Source organism: Engystomops pustulosus, chromosome 1 (assembly GCF_040894005.1).
Source record: "Engystomops pustulosus chromosome 1, aEngPut4.maternal, whole genome shotgun sequence".
NCBI lineage: Eukaryota > Metazoa > Chordata > Amphibia > Anura > Leptodactylidae > Engystomops > Engystomops pustulosus.
In genome coordinates, this window is record NC_092411.1 from 305,987,786 (window position 1) to 306,007,126 (window position 19,341).

Here is a 19,341-nt window from a genome sequence, read left to right on the forward strand (position 1 = left end):
GTATAAAAAAGTTATTAGCGCCAGAAGATGGCAAAATCCCCAAAAAAATTTTTGTACAGGAGGTTTTAATTTTTTTAAATGTATGAAAACATTATAAAACCTATACAAATTTGGTATCCCCGTAATCGTACCGACCCAAAGAATAAAGTAGACATGTCATTTGGGGCGCACAGTGAAATCCGTAAGATCCAAGCCCACAAGAAGGCGGCACAAATGCGTTTTTTTACCAATTTCACTGCATTTGGAATTTTTTTCCCGCTTCCTAGTACACGGCATGGAATATTCAATACCATCTCTATGAAGTGCAATTTGTTACGCAGAAAATAAGCCGTCACACAGCTCTGTACATGGAAAAATAAAAAAGTTATGGGGAGTAAAAAATGAAAATGAAAAAACAAAAAAGGGCCAGGTCCTGAAAGGGTTAAATTCCAGGAACCTTTACAAGTCTACCACCAACCAATTTCCTATTAAGTCTAACCAAAATGGATTGACTTTCCACATTGGTCTCTCTCTATTTCCTGTCCCGAAATCCCGTTCTACCCGTATTGGTGTATGGTCAGAAATACTCCGGGCTATGTACTCTACTTCCCTCACCTTGTCCACCACGTTTTCTGACCCTATTACCAGGTCTATCCTGGACAAGCTGCGGTGGGAAGCCGAGTAACAGGAATATATATCAGCCCCACCTCCCCTAGTACCCTGGCCAGTGAAGTGGGAGGTGTAGTTTCTGCTATGGTACCCTGATGGAATTTATCTAAGAACGGGTGCAAATAATTATTAAAATCCCCTACTTTGAGGGGCGAGTATGTGGGGGAGCCAGCAGCCAGACGTAAAATATGTTTCAAGACCTCCGCCGTGTACGGTGGCGGTATGTAGAGCGCTACCAGTAGTATAGGGTATTCCCGAATAGTGCAGAACCGGCACACGTATCTGCCCTCGAGTCAATGACTTGTCTGGAACACTGAAAGGGGATAGATTTTTGGACCAGCACACTGACTCCCCTGGCATGAGTGGAGTATGTGGAGTGGTATTGCTGCCCTACCCATGACCGGCCAAATGTTCCCACAGTATCAGCTGCATAGTGGGTCTCTGACAGACACACAATCGCCGGTTGGTATTTTTTAAGTAGCTGGGATACAGCACAGCGCTTGTTGGCATCTCCCATACCCTGCACATTCCATGCTATAATGTTAAAAGTATTCGCCATATCTTTCCGGAGACCTATGCATTGACAGTTCCTTGTGTGTTCCCCTAGGGCAGTGGTGGCGAACCTATGGCACAGGTGCCAGAGGTGGCACTCAGAGCCCTTTCTGTTGGCACTGCGGCCTTCACACCAAGGCCAGATACGACTTAAGGCTTGCTCCTGCGGTCCAAGACAGCCCAGGACGTGCCATGCTCAGCGCTATTTTAAAGCGACATCCTTGGCTGCCAGGACTACAGGAGGAGCGAGGTGTGGATAGAGATGGATTGTCATTTGAGCTCCTGCTCTTGGTTCCCTGCTTCTTCCTCTTCAGGGGACCCTGGGGGGAAGCTGCAATCCAAATTTCTCTATCATCTTTCTATTTTATCGGTGAACTCAGGTCACTAATACGATTAACACCTGTGATTAATAAGTTACTGCTTAAATTGTCATGCTGGCACTTTGCGACATACAAGTGGGTTTTGGTTGTAGTTTGGGCACTCTGTCTCCAAAAGTTTCGCCATCACTGCCCTAGGGAGTGATGCAGTCATACAAGCCTTGCTCTTAACCAGAATTGTACCGGTAAAACAATCCCCTTTACCCATCCCCCAACAAAGACAAACATAGAGACAACATATACCACTCATACGACATCCTTTCCAACTCCAGACGCCGGGGTATCCAAAATCCTGAACCTTTTAACTGTGAAAGGTCCTGGTTGGTAATCAGTCAGTAATCCGCGGTAAACCTCTCCGGTGCTTATAACAATAGGCGTGTAGTCCTGGCATCAGATCAACTTGAAGAACACAAACTATAGCGGCTGAACAGATAGTTTCCATTCCTTCCCCTGAAAGAGAGCATTACAAACATCACAGTGTCTAAGGTCAGTCCCTTTCTTGTCGCCGGATGCGGCCTTCATTGATGTCGAGCCAATTCATGGCTTCTCTCGGCTGTTCGAAGAAGTGGGTCTCTCCCAGAGCTACTACCCGCAATCTTGACGGGTATAACATGGCGTATGATACCTGCGCTGAGCGCAGTCTCCTCTTAACAGTTTCGGAATAGAAGTCCGGATTGAAGGAGACCCTGTTGCCCTCAATTTTGTTTTTCTGGTTTATTTCTCACGTGGCGGAGTATCATGTCATGGTCCCTAAAATGAAGCAACTTGATCAGGATGCGTCTAGGGGCCGGTCCTGCTGGCAATGGTCGATTTGGGACCCTATGGGCCCTTTCAATGGCGAACAGGGATGTCAACTGGTCCCGCCCAAAGGTGGAAAGTAGCCACTGTTCAAAGAAAATCACTGCGTCTCTCCCCTCCGTCCTCTCCGGAACGCCCACTAGACGTTATTTCTTCTGAGCCTATTCTCCAGGTCATCAGTTTTGTCAAATAGTGCACAAACATCCTGGTTACATCTTCTAATATCTCTTTGCATAGGTGGAACAGCATCCTCCACAGTGCTAATCCTTCCCTCCATCTCCTTCACTCTTTCATTAATCTTGTACATATCATGCCTCATGCGTGTGAGTTCTTCTTTAAGGCCCCCATGTGCAGTTCAAGGTTGGAGTTGCATAGAGCCACTGCAGACAGGACATTCTGTAGTGTAGGTTCTGGTGCTGCCTGTTTCTGCTCCTCTGTGACTGCTGTAAGTTGTGTAGGGGTGTAGCCGCCCTTATTATGGGCAGGGCCTTTATTTGCGGTTAAATGTCCCTGGGAAGGCTCTGGTACCTGGGTCACACTGGGGCATGAAGGTCCTGCATCTGATGCCCCATTATTAGCTGCAGAGCTTGGGCTGACAGGGGTCCTATTCCCCTTTGAAGAGGTCTGGGGGGAGGTGTGGGCAAACTGACTGAGCCACGGAGCCCCATAGTGTCTCGACGTGGACCGGGTGTGATGGGGCCGAGATCGGTGTCGCTCCCGTGCTGTGTGGCGCCAGGACACAGGATGGTGTAAAGGTACGGCACCGGAGTTCCCTCAGCGTGCGGCCGATCACATCGCTGGTCAGGCCACGCCCCGGAAGAGACAGAATTAGTGAAGTCGAAGACTGAAGAGAGTTGAGCAAAGACCAAGTCTAGGATGTTTCCCTCCTGGGGAGTAGGAGAATGAGAGAGTTGTGGGAGTCCTAAAGAGGAAGTTACTGATAAAAGTTGAGAGGCCAAGGGGGAGATTTTGATGGGGATGTGAAAGTCTCCCATGACGAGTGTTAGGATATGACGGGACAGAAAAAGCCAAGAAGCAAAGTGGTTGAGGATCTGCTAGGGGGAGCCAGGGGGACGATGCACTACAGCCACATTTAGGGTGAATAGGCGGAATATCATGAGGGTGTCGTCCTCAAAAGAATAGAAGGTGAGAGTACAGGAGGAATCACCTGGAAGGTGCACCACGGGGAGTATGCGTATCCCTCCTCTCTGCCTATTTGTAGGTCAGAATAAGTGAGAGAATTGCAGACCACCGAAGCACAGAGCAGCAGGCGAGGCAGAGTCCTCCTGATGGCCAGCCGGTCAAACAACTGAAAGAAACAGATCATTAATGGATTTACATTTATTGCAAATTTCAAAGGAGCTGTAGGAGGAGCAGAGATAGCGTAAGGGATTCATTGAAGAGGTTTGCAGGATTTCTAGTGGAGTAGTGGAATGTTTTGTAACTGAAAGAAGATGGACCTGGGTTAAGAGAGATATCACCTGCTGCTAGAAGTGTCAGAGTAGAACTCTTCTAGTAGCCCATGGCATCCAACAAGAACTCAGCTTTCATTTTCCCACAGCTGTTTATAAAGTAAAGCTGTTCTCTGATTGGTTGCCATGGGCATCTCAAACAGTCCTTTTTAGACACTTTTGATAAATCCCCTATAGAATATATGTAGTGATCAGTGTCTCCCCGTACACAGGATGACACCGTAATGATGACGTTACCTGATGAGTTTGTGACACCCCATGTGCCGGGAGGATGGAGCAGAATCCCAGGCCCCATCACTGAGCCAGGAGGAGGATGGAGCAGAAGCCGAGGCCCCATTACTGAGCCAGGAGGAGGATGGAGCAGAAGCCGAGGCTCCAGCACTGAGCCAGGAGGAGGATGGAGCAGCAGCCGAGGCCTCATCACTGAGCCAGAAGGAGGATGGAGCAGAAGCCGAGGCCCCATCACTGAGCCAGGAGGAGGATGGAGCAGAAGCCCAGGCCCCATCACTGAGCCAGGAGGAGGATGGAGCAGAAGCCGAGGCCTCATCACTGATCCAGGAGGACGATGGAGCAGAAGCCCCGGCCCCATCACTGAGCCAGGAGGAGGATGGAGCAGAAGCCCCGGCCCCATCACTGAGCCAGGAGGAGGATGGAGCAGAAGCCCCAGCCCCATCACTGAGCCAAGGGGAGGATGGAGCAGAAGCCTAGGCCCCATCACTGAGCCAGGAGGAGGATGGAGCAGAAGCACAGGCCCCATCACTGAGCCAGGAGGAGGATGGAGCAGAAGCCCCGGCCCCATCACTGAGCCAGGAGGAGGATGGAGCAGAAGCACAGGCCCCGTCACTGAGCCAGGAGGAGGATGGAGCAGAAGAGGAGGCCCCATCAGAGTGTCTTCCCCTCCCCTCATCTTATATACCAGGAAGATTCTAGAATTTATCAACAAGATCTCAGAGCTTCTGACTGGAGAGGTGACACTGCTGGGAATGCTGGGAAATTATCCAGTTACAGCACTGGGGGGGTCTGGGTGATGACTGTGTCATTGTGTGTCTCAGGTTCATATAAGGTGTCAGGACATCGCTGTGTATTTCTCCATGGAGGAGCGGGAGTATATAGAGGGACACAAGGTTCTCTACCAGGACATCATGATGGAGGACCATCAACCAAGGATGGAGGAGGACAGAGAGCACATGGCTGCAGAGATCTTACACCTCACCCTGGAGATAATGGACCTGATAACTGCAGAGGTGAGAGTCTTACATAATATCTCTCTTATCTCTATTCATACAACTGGTAAATGGCTGGAAAGATGTTGGAGACTTAGAATGTATGTAGTGATCATTGTCTCCCCGTACACAGGATGACACAGTAATGATGACCTCAGGAGGAGGATGGAGCAGAAGCCGAGATCCTATCAGATTGTCTTCCACTCGCACTATGCTACGTGAGCAGAAGATTCTAGAATTTATCAACAAGTTCTCAGAACTTCTGACTGGAGAGGTGACACTGCAGGGAATGCTGGGAAATGCTCCAGTTACAGCACTGGAGGGGTCTGGGTGATGACTGTGTCATTGTGTGTCTCAGGTTCCTATAAGGAGTCAGGACATCGCTGTGTATTTCTCCATGGAGGAGCGGGAGTATATAGAGGGACACAAGGATCTGTACCAGGACATCATGGAGGAGCGGGAGTATATAGAGGGACACGAGGATCTGTACAAGGACATCATGGAGGAGCGGGAGTATATAGAGGGACACAAGGTTCTGTACCAGGACATCATGATGGAGGAGCGGGAGTATATAGAGGGACACAAGGTTCTGTACAAGGACATCATGGAGGACCGGTCACTTACATCACAAGGTAAGAGGGAGAAGAATTGATAATACAGCAATATCCCTGAGGGAAAACCTACCCATAGTCAAGGTAAGTACATTAGCCCCAAACTCTTCTATATTCTGAAAAAAAACATTTACTCAAAACAAATCATATGACAAAAATAAATGGTTGAAAACAAAAGTTGAAGATGAACCATTTCACCAGGAGGAGCCCCGGCTAGATGACAAAGCACTCTCGATTCAATGGGTAACATTTGTGTGTCCAGTGTTTACTTGTGTGACGAGAGCGATCTAAGGAAATAAAAAGTGTCCATATCATAAGGTAAAATTAATACCCAACAACCGCACGTGGAAAGGACCCTAACCCCGAGTCTGGGGAAGCTCCTCAAGATGGAGAGTTCTGTGCAGACACGATGTAAGAAGGGTCAGGTCATGCTCACAATATCTACAGATAGTAGCTGGTGCCAGACCTTTCCATTTACAGTGAGAGCTTGTCGAGATGGCCTGGGGCTCAATCGGGGACTGGTGGGCAATGTTTAGCAGGATGGAACCGGAGCTGGAGACAATCGCTCCTCCAATCTTCACCAATCAATTTTTTATTAATACCTTAATTACAAGAAAGAAGGTTACAGTGTGGGGGGGGGCAGTGGAGTCAGATGTAGAGACGTCCAGGTGTATCATAGTGCGTCACAAAGGGGGGGATGGAATGGGTACTCGGTCAGTGGATGGGACACTAAGATTAGTAGGGGGAATGTCCAGGTGCTAGTTCTAGATTGTGTACAGAGATTCATTGTTCAGAGGCTGGAAAGAAATTGGATTGGAGGTCAAGTTACATTCTACATTTTCTACAAAGGCGCGAGGGGTCCGTGTTATCCTTTATATCACTGACTCCCTGGACATGGGGCAATTCTATCTTTGATGACTGTATGTTTGAAGGTTTAAGGTGTATACTATCATTTGTTCCTTTACCGTACTTATGTGATGTTATTAGGAATCTGTTACTATCGTATCTTGTGGAGATTATAATTGTGTGATGGCCAATTATATCTCTATAAATAGATTTAAAGGAGAATCTCCATTAAGACACTGGGGCTTAATTACTAAGGGTCCCGTGGCCGCATTTTCGTCAGGTTTTCCGACGTTTTCGGGGACTGCGCCGCCAGGACAGGGAAGGGGATTATGTGGCACGCGATCGGATTGTGCCGCAGCTGCGCTGCTTTCATGCAACAGAAATCGGGGAACGGGTCGTCGGACGATTCGGCAACATTCAGATTTTTGGCAACATAAGTAAGGGGGGGGGGTGTTTCCTGTTTTAGTGGACCCCATAAATCAATGTCAAGAAATGACCTCGCTCTGTGTAATGCTAACTATCTAGAATATCTAAAAAGATGGAATATGAACCAAACCCTGAGCATTGGCTGATGATCCTGATATGGAGCGTAATAAGGATGGTATTCCAGCTCCACGGAGAGTTCTTCCTATGGTTGTCAATAATTAATGAAGATGTAGAAATAATGAGAGCAATAAGGGCTCAGGAGGTCCACGATTCATATGGGATACACTTCAATCATTTATCTGCGGGTAAAGAAACTATCTAGAGGAAAAGAAGGGTAAGTGATAAAGTTCAGCGATCCGACACATGAAATATAGAAGTAGAAGATGAGGCTCAGCGCGCCGGTTTTTTCTTAGTATAGAAGCCATAAAACGAGAGCGGGTAAAATAATGGTGGCTAAACCAGAGGTAATGAAAGTGTGGTGAATAATTTACCTCTGAAGTAGAATTGTGTCCTGAGGCTGTGCAGGATTATTTCTCAGAAATGGCCTTTCCAACCTTATCAATTTGTCAGAGGGAGAAATAAGAAAATCCAATAACCCTGGAAGAATTGGAAAAGGTTTCCAGGAAATTTATAGGAGATATCGAAAGTCACTAATAGTAAAAGTCACAAATCAACTGATATAAGAACAAGCCTGATGTATAACACTTTAAACACTGAATATTTTCAAATATTCCATTGGGCCTGGGCTGAGGGGGGGGAGACCCGCTCCAACTTGTCGATTAGATGCCTCAAAAGCTTTCAACAGGGTGCAGTGGATCTTCCTCTGGGAGAGTCTGAAGAGGTTTGGACCTAATAATATCAGTATATACAAGACGGAGAGCAAGTATTAGGCTCAGCCGATTTCTAGAGGTGCTGGACGAGGGCGTCCCTTGACCCCATTGTTATTTGTGTTGTTTTTAGAGCCATTAGCAATAAATTGTCAAGGTAGTAAGTACATAAGGGCTTTAGCTGTGATGGGATAGATGATAAAATACTATTATACCCTCAAGACGGGCAGATAAAATAATTTTGATCAAATGATAATCTTCTCTATGTGATGTGCAGCATCTATGTCATGGATTCCAAATAGAAACCCTTCTAAATGATCTCATTAGGGGGAGGAAGAAAGTGAGAATTAAGAAATATTTTTCTGTAGGCCTAGGGTTGGGTAAGGGTTTCCCAATTTTTTTTGTATTACTTAGGTCCAAGGATGTTGTGTACAATAGAAGCGTCACAGATTCTGTGATTAAGATTAAGGAGACGTTACACAAGGAGATGTAACACCTTCATGGCAAAATATTTAATTGAAAGAATTTCTAGGATTTCATGGTAGGAGAAAAGAGGAATTAATCAATTTCACACATTTTTGTCAATGGAAGAATTATTGCATTTTCCTCTCTAAAAGAAAAGTACAGGATTGAGGATAAACAAGTCGCAGCATTGGGAAAGGTGAAATATTTCATATTAGGGCTTGTAGGGAAATGTCTGTGAGATGTAAGACAATAAATAATGTCATAGCATTAGATGTAAAGGGATTGGAGATATTGGCCCTCGTAGGTGATTTACAGTGGATTCATATTTTGATTAATATTGAAGGTTTAGCAATGTCCGAAGCTTTTAAGATTATCCAATCATATATAGATTGTATCATTCACCTAAGCTGCTTTGTAGATTTCGGAAAGGGAGGGAAGGTGATGTCATAAATGTAATGGAATAAATGTGGATTCTTTACGAATGTTATGGAATTGTAGAGTAATTGCTCATTTCTGGCAGTAGGTCTTTGCAGACATATATAAAGAGATAAACTTTATTCCCTCCCCTGATATTTTGGTGCTGGGACTATTCATAAAAAAATTGGATTATCTCGGCATTATTTATTGCCAGATGTATTCTTCGAAAATGTAATTCTTCTTCATCCCTCAATTTGAAAAGTAGTAAAAAACAATTAGAAAGGGCACACATATTATGAAGTCAACACATCGGCGGTGCACACACAATGGAGCAGAAGACTGAATCGGAGCAACGGAAGAAAGAAGAGGAGCTGCGTGGGGCATCGGAAGGGTCTAGAGTTAATTTTCTCTTATAGGCTTGGCACACTCTAGGCAAGGGCTGCTGCCTATATACTAGGGGATGGCTAGGAGGATATACTAGGGGGCAGATTCTGGCTATTTCCTCGGGTACATGGGCTGGCAGGCTATATCATGGTATCATAGTATATTAGTATAGTATGTGAGCCTGGAAGAACCTCCTCTCCTCTAGGGGTAGACGATGCCCCTATCTGTGGTGACGGTAGAGCATCCTCTCCTCTAGGTGTAGAGGATGCCCCTGTCTATGGTGATGGTAGAACCTCCTCTCCTCTAGGTGTAGAGGATGCCCCTGTCTATGGTGATGGTAGAACCTCCTCTCCTCTAGGTGTAGAGGATGCCCCCTGTCTATGGTGATGGTAGAACCTCCTCTCCTCTAGGTGTAGAGGATGTCCCCTGTCTATGGTAATGGTAGAACTTCCTCTCATCTAGGTATAGAGGATGTCCCCTGTCTTTGGTGATGGTAGAACCTCCTCTGCTCTAGGTGTAGAGGATGCCCCTGTCTATGGTGATGGTAGAACCTCCTCTCCTCTAGGTGTAGAGGATGCCCCCCTGTCTATAGTGATGGTAGAACCTCCTCTCCTCTAGGTGTAGAGGATGCCCCCTGTCTATGGTGATGATAGAACCTCCTCTGCTCTAGGTGTAGAGGATGTCCCCTGTCTATGGTAATGGTAGAACTTCCTCTCATCTAGGTGTAGAGGATGTGCCCTGTCTTTGGTGATGGTAGAACCTCCTCTGCTCTAGGTGTAGAGGATGCCCCTGTCTATGGTGATGATAGAATCTCCTCTCCTCTAGGTGTAGAGGATGTCCCCTGTCTGTGGTGATGGTAGAACCTCCTCTCCTCTAGGTGTAGAGGATGCCCCCTGTCTATGGTGATGGTAGAACCTCCTCTCCTCTAGGTGTAGAGGATGCCCCCTGTCTATGGTGATGGTAGAACCTCCTCTCCTCTAGGTGTAGAGGATGTCCCCTGTCTATGGTGATGGTAGAACCTCCTCTCCTCTAGGTGTAGAGGATGTCCCCTGTCTGTGGTGATGGTAGAACCTACTCTCCTCTAGGTGTAGAGGATGCCCCCTGTCTATGGTGATGGTAGAACCTCCTCTGCTCTAGGTGTAGAGGATGCCCCTGTCTATGGTGATGATAGAACCTCCTCTCCTCTAGGTGTAGAGGATGCCCCCTGTCTATGGTGATGGTAGAACCTCGTCTGCTCTAGGTGTAGAGGATGCCCCCTGTCTATGGTGATGGTAGAACCTCCTCTCCTCTAGGTGTAGAGGATGTCCCCTGTCTGTGGTGATGGTAGAACCTCCTCTCCTCTAGGTGTAGAGGATGCCCCCTGTCTATGGTGATGGTAGAACCTCCTCTGCTCTAGGTGTAGAGGATGCCCCTGTCTATGGTGATGATAGAACCTCCTCTCTTCTAGGTGTAGAGGATGCCCCCTGTCTATGGTGATGGTAGAACCTCCTCTCCTCTAGCCGTAGAGGGTGCCCCCTTGTTCTGGTCACTGGCCTAGGTATAAAAAGATCTTTGGAAAGATCCTTCTTCTATCCGTTCAGGTATTTGAACATTGTATAATGAGGTTTCCCCTCAGCTGTCTGTTTTCTAAACTGAATAATCCCAAATGTTGTAATCTTTCCTTGTATTCTAGTCCCCCCATTCCTCTAACAATCTTGGTTGCTCTCCTCTGCATTGGTTTTGCTGGTGCCCAAAACTGTCCACAATGTTCCATGTGTGGTGTGACCAGTGATTTGTAAAAGGGCAATACTATGTCCCATTCTATATACTGGGGGCAGGGGCTGCTTGCTGTTACGGCCACGGGTGCCCCTGCAACCCATATCCCGGGTCTCAGGCGCACCCGTGTACCTTACTCAGCTGGCGGCAGGCTCCAGGGGCAAATTCACCTGTCCCGGCTCCAGCTGCGGTCCCCGCGATGTCCGCTCGCCGGGCCATGCATTTCTGTCTCCAAGGGCACGCGCCTACTCTATAAAATTTAAAGGGCCAGCGCGCCGATAATTGCCGTCTGCCCAGCTGCCTTCCATATTAAATTCCAACCCCTTCCTTTGTCCCCTGATGGATCTTTGTGCCTACGCCTTAGAGAAAGCTCCCCTGCAATATTCCTGTGTGTTCTTGCTCCTGCGTTCCAGCTCCCGTGCTCCTGTGCGGTCCAGCTCCCGTGCTCCTGTGCGGTCCAGCTCCCGTGCTCCTGTGTGTTTGTGTTCCCGTGCTCCTGTGTGTTCCAGCTCCCGTGTTCCTGTGTGTTCCAGCTCCCGTGCTCCTGTGCGGTCCAGCTCCCGTGCTCCTGTGCGGTCCAGCTCCCGTGCTCCTGTGCGGTCCAGCTCCCGTGCTCCTGTGCGGTCCAGCTCCCGTGCTCCTGTGCGGTCCAGCTCCCGTGCTCCTGTGCGGTCCAGCTCCCGTGCTCCTGTGCGGTCCAGCTCCCGTGCTCCTGTGCGGTCCAGCTCCCGTGCTCCTGTGCGGTCCAGCTCCCGTGCTCCTGTGCGGTCCAGCTCCCGTGCTCCTGTGCGGTCCAGCTCCCGTGCTCCTGTGCGGTCCAGCTCCCGTGCTCCTGTGCGGTCCAGCTCCCGTGCTCCTGTGCGGTCCAGCTCCCGTGCTCCTGTGCGGTCCAGCTCCCGTGCTCCTGTGCGGTCCAGCTCCCGTGCTCCTGTGCGGTCCAGCTCCCGTGCTCCTGTGCGGTCCAGCTCCCGTGCTCCTGTGCGGTCCAGCTCCCGTGCTCCTGTGCGGTCCAGCTCCCGTGCTCCTGTGCGGTCCAGCTCCCGTGCTCCTGTGCGGTCCTGTTCCCGTGCTCCTGTGCGGTCCTGTCAGTTTCTGTGTTCCCATCTGCCTGGACCATACTGTGGGGCAGGGGATATTAGTTGTATGCTAGGGGGCAGAGGCTGCTGGCTGTATATTAGGGGGCAGGGGCTGATGGCTATGTACTACGGGGTTAGGGTTGGCTATATACTGGGGGCATGGGCAGGCTAGCTATATACTGTGGGGCAGGGGTTATTAGCTGTATATTAGGGGGCAGGGGCTGCTGGCTGTATATTAGGGGGCAGAGGCTGCTGGCTATGTCCTAGGGGGCATGGGTTGGCTATATACTGGGGGGAAGGGGCAATTGGCTATACACTGATGGCAGAGGGTAGCTATATACTGGGGGAAGCTGTGACCAATGATTGGTTTTCCCAGTTTTTTGTGTTAAAATTGGGCACATTCGGCTTACACTCTGGTACATACAGTATATGGAAGAAAAAATGGCTGCTAATGGTCTTTCTCCTCTCTACCGACCAAGATTTGGGTGGAGGACTGTGATTGTTGGGGGATAAAAATATGTATTGTAATTGGTTTTAAAATATTGTATTGAGAATAATAAAGGGGAAAAACGTAATTTGAGAAAATTACCCCCCCCTCCTCTCCAATCGGAGAGAACAAAGTCATATCGACATATGATATTCTTTAAACAGTTGGGAAACTTGTCTTGTTATTTTGCCAGTCCAATATTCCTTGGAGTGAGAAGCAAAGTAAGTGAACCCTTGTATCCCCTGTATCCCCTTCATCTGATTCCTGACTTCTCTTTATAATTTACACACAAGCCGTTTCCACAGCCGACCGGACTCGAGTACTTCCATAAGATAAGTAAATTACCCCCTGAATATGAAATGCAGCAGAATCCTTAAATGTTATTATGAGATGCCAAATAATAAAGACCAAAATATGGTAGGGAGCCCCCCCCCATTATCAGATTGGCAAAGGAGGATCACGCTTCATCCTCAGATCAAATCATTCATCAAACACAACGTAATGAGGATCTATTAGGAGGAGCCCGGACCTGATACTCACCTTCACCATAATCCTGGTCAGCAGACGAATCAAACTAACACTTATTCCACGATAGTCAAATTGTTGCTGCAAATCTTAAACCATCAGTCCTTTAATTGAGTGGAAATTTCCAAGAGGCAACAAGAAATACTTAGTCCTTAGTCCACACCCATAACCTCTGAAATAGAAGTATCCGAATCAGCAAAGCTGAATATCATCTGCACATAGTAGTGGCTCATCCCCCAAACCATGGGTATTCCTGTTCTTCCAAATGGCTGGAGCCAAAGACTTGGTAAGATGGGGGATGAGGGGGAAGCCATGGCCAGTGCCTCGTGATAAAGCGAAACTGTGTCATACAGAGGGGGGGGGGGGGGTCATATATCAGCTGAATGTCCACAGCCAAAGGCCTCAAAGACCTTACAAAGAAATGTCCACCCCATCCTATGGAAGGTCGTACTAGAGTCTCGTATACATCTGTGGCTTCTATTATATAGAGAAGTCTCACTCTCCAGAATGTATGAGGGGGAACCTGCTTAGGGACATGTACGTTCTCACCGTAAGTACTCAAGGGTCAGACGGTCGGTGTTCTCCTTATGGAGAGATTGACAATTAGGGCCACCTTAAAGGCATGTGGAGACTTAAAGCCATAGATGCTCCACTAGGGAATTCTGGGAAGTATGCAAATACGTTTCCCATGGTGTTATATAGAAAACCGCGCCTCCTTGAAAGGCCGCCCCCTTAATTGGCTTAGTCCCACATCATGTCTTTAGACTTCTTGTAGGTCGTACTTGGTGGTAATGGCGCCGCCTTTCTAGGTAGCAAAAGGAGGCGGGGTCTTCTATTTATCACCATGGAAAATGTATTTGCATATTTCCTATATGTAATCAACCAGAATTCATGGAAAATGTAACGACTGCGCACAATCGCGCTACATGAGCCGCTCTAAATACAGAAGTGGCCTCTCAAATACCGAACAACAAAACGGGAAACTAAGAGAGAACGGCCGCAGATCCCATCAAATAATCACACGTGGATGAACGGATAGAACTAATGGTGCTGATCAATAACACAAGTATAAAAACCACGGAGGCCATTGTCTCCAGAACGCGGGGACACGGTAACATCAAAAGACATAAAAAGTAGGAAGCAATTATAAATAGGGTCAGGTGGGCGTGGTCTATTACCTCCGATGGGTGGAGAGACCTCGCTGTCCAGCACCAGCCCCGTGACCAAGCTCTGCTGACCCAAACACGTGCCGGGCCGCTTCTCTCCACTCATCAGGTTCTACTCATCATCACTATGGGGTCCTTCCTCATCATTGGCGCCATGTAGAGGCAGCGCTAGCAGTGATACACAGTCAGTTATGATACATGGATATATGTCTCCTTATATGTCTATAGAATTTCTGGGACTCGTTTTCTTTCTTTTCCAGGTAACGGCCAGATCCGAGGCTCCGGCAGACAACTCCTTCCACTTCCCGGTCATAAAGTAGAAGATAATCAGTTATGGATTGGAAGAAAGGGACAGGAGAGAACGTCTCCATGGACTAAGTGTGGGGAACATTGTAGAGGGGGATGTAAACTCTCCAAACACACGAGAACTCACACAGGAGAGAAGCCGTGTACATGCTCAGAATGTGGGAAATGCTTTACTTACAAATCCCACCTTGTCATACATCAGAGAACTCACACAGGAGAGAAGCCGTTCACATGCTCAGAATGTGGGAAAGTCTTTATCTATAAGTCAGAGCTTGTTATACATCAGAGAACTCACACAGGAGAGAAGCCGTTCACATGCTCAGAATGTGGGAAAGGTTTTATCTCAAAATCAGAGCTTGTTAGACATCAGAGAAGTCACTCAGGAGAGAAGCCATTTACATGTCCTGAATGTGGGCAATGTTTTCTAAGGAAAGGTCACCTTTTAATTCATGAAAGACGTCACACAGGAGAGAAGCCGTATTCATGTTCAGAATGTGGGAAATGTTTTACAGCCAAATCCGAGGTTGTCGTACATCAGAGAATTCACACAGGGGAGAAGCCATTTACGTGTTCAGAATGTGGGAAATGCTTTACCCGGAAATCAAAACTTGTTGCACATCAGAGAAGTCACACTGGAGAGATGCCGTATTCATGTTCTGAATGTGAGAGACGTTTTATTTACAAGTCAGATCTTGTTAGACATCAGAGAAGCCACACAAGAGAGAAGCCATTTTCATGCTCAGAATGTGATAAACGTTTTATTTACAAGTCGGATCTTGTTAGTCATCAGAGAAGTCACACAGGGGAGAAGCCATTTTCATGTTCAGAATGTGGAAAATCTTATACTTACAAATCAAACCTTGTTGAGCATCAGAGAACTCACACAGTAGAGAAGCCATTTACATGTTCAGAATGTGGAAAATGTTTTACCTCGAAATTAGAGCTTGTTAAACATCAGAGAAGTCACGTTGTACGTAAACCGTTTTCATGCTCAGAATGTGAGCAAGGTTTTACCCGGAAATCCCACCTTGCCATACACCAGAGAATTCACACAGGGGAGAAGCCGTTTTCATGCACAGAATGTGGGAAATGTTTTATTCGTAAATCAGAGCTTGTTATACATCAGAGAAGCCACACAGGAGAGAAGCCGTTTACATGTTCAGAATGTAGGAAATGTTTTACCCGGAAATCAAAGCTTGTTAAACATCAGAGAACTCACACTATGAAGCATCCACAATTATATCCTGAAGAAGCTAAAGGTTCTAGCGATGAATCCAGTTTTGTGGAACCTTTTCAAGGTAACTTGGAGGAGAAGCCATTTTCATGTATGGAATGTGGAAAATATTTTAGCCGAAAATCTGGTCTTCTCCTACATCAGAGAACTCACACAGGACAGAAGCCATTTTCATGCACAGAATGTGGAAAATGTTTTATTCAGAAATCAGAGCTCGTTGTACATCAGAGAAGTCACCCAGTAGAGAAGCCATATCCATGTTCTGAATATGGGAAAAGCTTTAACCAGAAATCAGGTCTTGTTAAACATCTAAGAACCCACACAGTAGAGAAGCCATATTCATGTCCAGAATGTTGGAAAAGCTTTACTCAGAAATCAGGTCTTGTTAAGCATCTAAGAACTCACACAGGGGAGCATCCCCATTCTTATCCTGAAGAAGCTAAAGGTTCTAGCAATGAATCCAGTTTTGTGGAACCTTTCCAAAGTAACTTGAAGAAGAAGCCATTTTCATGTATGGAATGTGGGAAAAGCTTTAACCAGAAATCAGGTCTTGTTAAACATCAGAGAACTCACACAGGGGAGAAGCCATTTTCATGCTCAGAATGTGGGAAATCGTTTAGTCAGAAATCTGGTCTTATCGTACATGAGAGAATTCACACGGGAGCGAAGCCATTCTCATGCCTGGATTGTGGAAAATCCTTCATGAATAAAGACTTACTTGTGGAACATCTAAGAAGCCACACAGTAGAGAAGACATTATCGTGTCCGGAGTGTGGGGAACGCTTCATGCTTCTAGGTCATCTCGAGAGACACCAGAAGATTCACACAGAGGAGAAGCCAATTATATTCTAGAAATGTGGAACGTGTTTTATTCAGAAATGAATATGGAGATATTTTACCTGCCACGTATCACGTGGTTTATGTATGAGGGAGCAGGGACGTGTCTGGTAGCCCCGGCGGCCCATGTGAAGGTTGTCCTACTCGTGGTCTGCCACATAACCATATTCCTTACAGGGTGGACGGTCACCGTGAATATTCGCACTAATGGATTTCGTACTGATTTTGCTGTTTTGTGGTAAGTGAGCTTCCGCTCCGGTATCGGTGGCATCTGTGGGATATTTCTCGGCTCCTCTCATCTCTGGGCCGTGTTCCCGCTGGTGATGTAGGAATTGATGTGGTGATAACATCTCCTCTACGTCTGCCGTCTGATATTTAGGATCGGGAGACTTGTAACTATATGAGCGATTTTTACAATTTACTGAGAGAATAAAACCCGCCGTTATCTGCGGAGACGTCGCTGCTCATTGGCTGTGGAGATTCTTACATTAACCCTTTCCTAGTGTGACCCTACGGGGCAATAGGTTTCTGGGAGGGAGGGCTATAATCTTCATATATAAACACTTCCCCTCACAACCCTAATACCTGGGGGAGGGGGGGGGGGGCAGGCTGGGGGCCCCCAGTTACCTCCTGTGTGGGGAGGAGGGGGGGAATATCATCTATACTGTAGGAGGCAGCAGCTACTTGTGATGGAGACATTAACCCCTCGTTGTACCGTCCTCTGGTCGTCCCTGCGATGTAGAAGAATTTTAGAAGTCTGTGTTATTCTTAAAAAAAACTTTACTGAACTTTACTGAACAGTTTTGTGCGTCTTAGATTCCTTAGCTTATTTTTTGAGGGAACAGCTCAGGTTTCCAGTGACTTTGAAGACCCATAAATGACCCTGTTATACAATTACTTATGATGTAACCCAATAAGAGCGTGTTCACACATTGCAATCTGTTTTTGGTGCAGTTTTGTTAATATTTGAAAGACATGAACTGAACGAGAAGGGGAAACCTGATCAATAAATTTTATTATGAAAAATCCAAAAATAAGAGTATAAAATCTTATATTGAGCATCGCAGATTTCCCAAATAATTGTCCCGGGGACCTCCTTTATCTGCCCCGTATTCCAGAACCTGAAGATAAACAACGTTTTCCTTACGGTGCGAAGACAAACAGGTTTTTAGCAGCTTCACCTCCTGAACGGGTCACATAAAGCCGACCATGACCATGGAGAGAGCAGGTGAATGGATGATTGCAGCTCTGGATGTGGCCGGAGTATATAATGGCAAGGATAAGACTGCAGCTCCGGATGTGACTGGAGAATAGCTGTAGGCATCTGAGATGATCTAACGGTAGATGATTTCAGCTCTGGATGTGGCTGCAGTATCACAGATGATAGGAGTTAATGTGTGAAGTGATGCTTTCAATTACAATGCTTATATCACCGCACATATCACCTCACATATCACCTCACATATCACCTCACATATCACCGCACATATCACCTCACATATCACCGCACATATCACCTCACATATCACCGCACATATCACCTCACATATCACCGCACATATCACCGCACATATCACCTCAAATATCACCGCACATATCACCGCACACAGCACCGCACATATCACCTCACATATCACCGCACATATCACCGCACATATCACCTCAAATATCACCTCACATATCACCGCACATATCACCTCACATATCACCACACATATCACCTCACATATCACCGCACATATCACCGCACATATCACCGCACATATCACCTCACATATCACCTCAAATATCACCGCACATATCACCTCAAATATCACCGCACATATCACCTCACATAGCACCTCACACAGCACCGCACATATCACCTCACACATCACCGCACATATCACCGCACACAGCACCGCACATATCACCTCACATATCACCGCACATATCACCGCACACAGCACCGCACATATCACCTCACATAGCACCTCACACAGCACCGCACATATCACCTCACACAGCACCGCACATATCACCTCACATAGCACCTCACACAGCACCGCACATATCACCTCACACAGCACCGCACATATCACCTCACACAGCACCGCACATATCACCTCACACAGCACCGCACACAGCACCGCACATATCACCGCACATATCACCGCACACATCACCTCACATATCACCACACACATCACCTCACACAGCACCGCACATATCACCTCACATATCACCACACATATCACCTCACATATCACCTCACACAGCACCGCACATATCACCGCACATGTCACCGCACATATCACCTCACATATCACCACACATATCACCGCACACAGCACCGCACATATCACCTCACATATCACCGCACATATCACCTCGCACATCACCTCGCACATCACCTCGCACATCACCTCGCACATCACCTCGCACATCACCTCGCACATCACCTCGCACATCACCTCGCACATCACCTCGCACATCACCTCGCACATCACCTCACACAGCACCTCACACAGCACCGCACACAGCACCGCACACATCACCTCACATATCACCTCACATATCACCGCACATATCACCTCGATATCACTTATAAAGATCACGGCCTTAGATCCAGGAAAGGAGACTATCGGGTTACACTGGACCGCCCTCTGAGAGCTCTCTGCCCTCCAGAACGGGAAGTTCTCCTTACAGAGAGTGCCACCATGTAGGTGTGTGGAGTTTTATAGCCTTGGATGCTCCACTAGAGGGATTCTGGGAAAACTTAAGGCCTCTTGTAGGTCATGCTTGATATCAAGGGAGCTGCCGTAGCTAAAAGAGGTGTGGTTTTCTTTATCCCATCCCAGAAAACTTTTTGCTTTCAGTGCATTCACCTGCCACCACTTATCACGTATAAGGTTGATGAGACACTTTGC

General features: G+C 47.1%; 1 protein-coding gene and 1 pseudogene across 2 annotated transcripts in view; both read left to right on the plus strand.

Annotated features, from left to right (window-relative positions):
- LOC140085260 (uncharacterized) overlaps positions 1-17,005 on the plus strand; it is a 35,868-nt gene extending 18,863 nt beyond the window's left edge. The window contains exons 3-7 of one of the 2 annotated variants that reach the window (XM_072126518.1): positions 4,060-4,815; positions 4,900-5,091; positions 5,204-5,344; positions 5,429-5,702; positions 14,316-17,005. In XM_072126518.1, the coding sequence (XP_071982619.1) occupies positions 4,060-4,815; positions 4,900-5,091; positions 5,204-5,344; positions 5,429-5,702; positions 14,316-16,447 (3,495 nt within the window). In that variant the 3' untranslated portion in view covers positions 16,448-17,005. The remainder of the gene's footprint in view (positions 1-4,059; positions 4,816-4,899; positions 5,092-5,203; positions 5,345-5,428; positions 5,703-14,315) is intronic. The other variant, XM_072126519.1, reaches the window with a different exon arrangement.
- A 60-nt stretch (positions 17,006-17,065) lies between these two features.
- LOC140134283 (uncharacterized) lies at positions 17,066-19,081 on the plus strand (annotated as a pseudogene).
- The last annotated feature ends 260 nt before the right edge of the window (positions 19,082-19,341 follow it).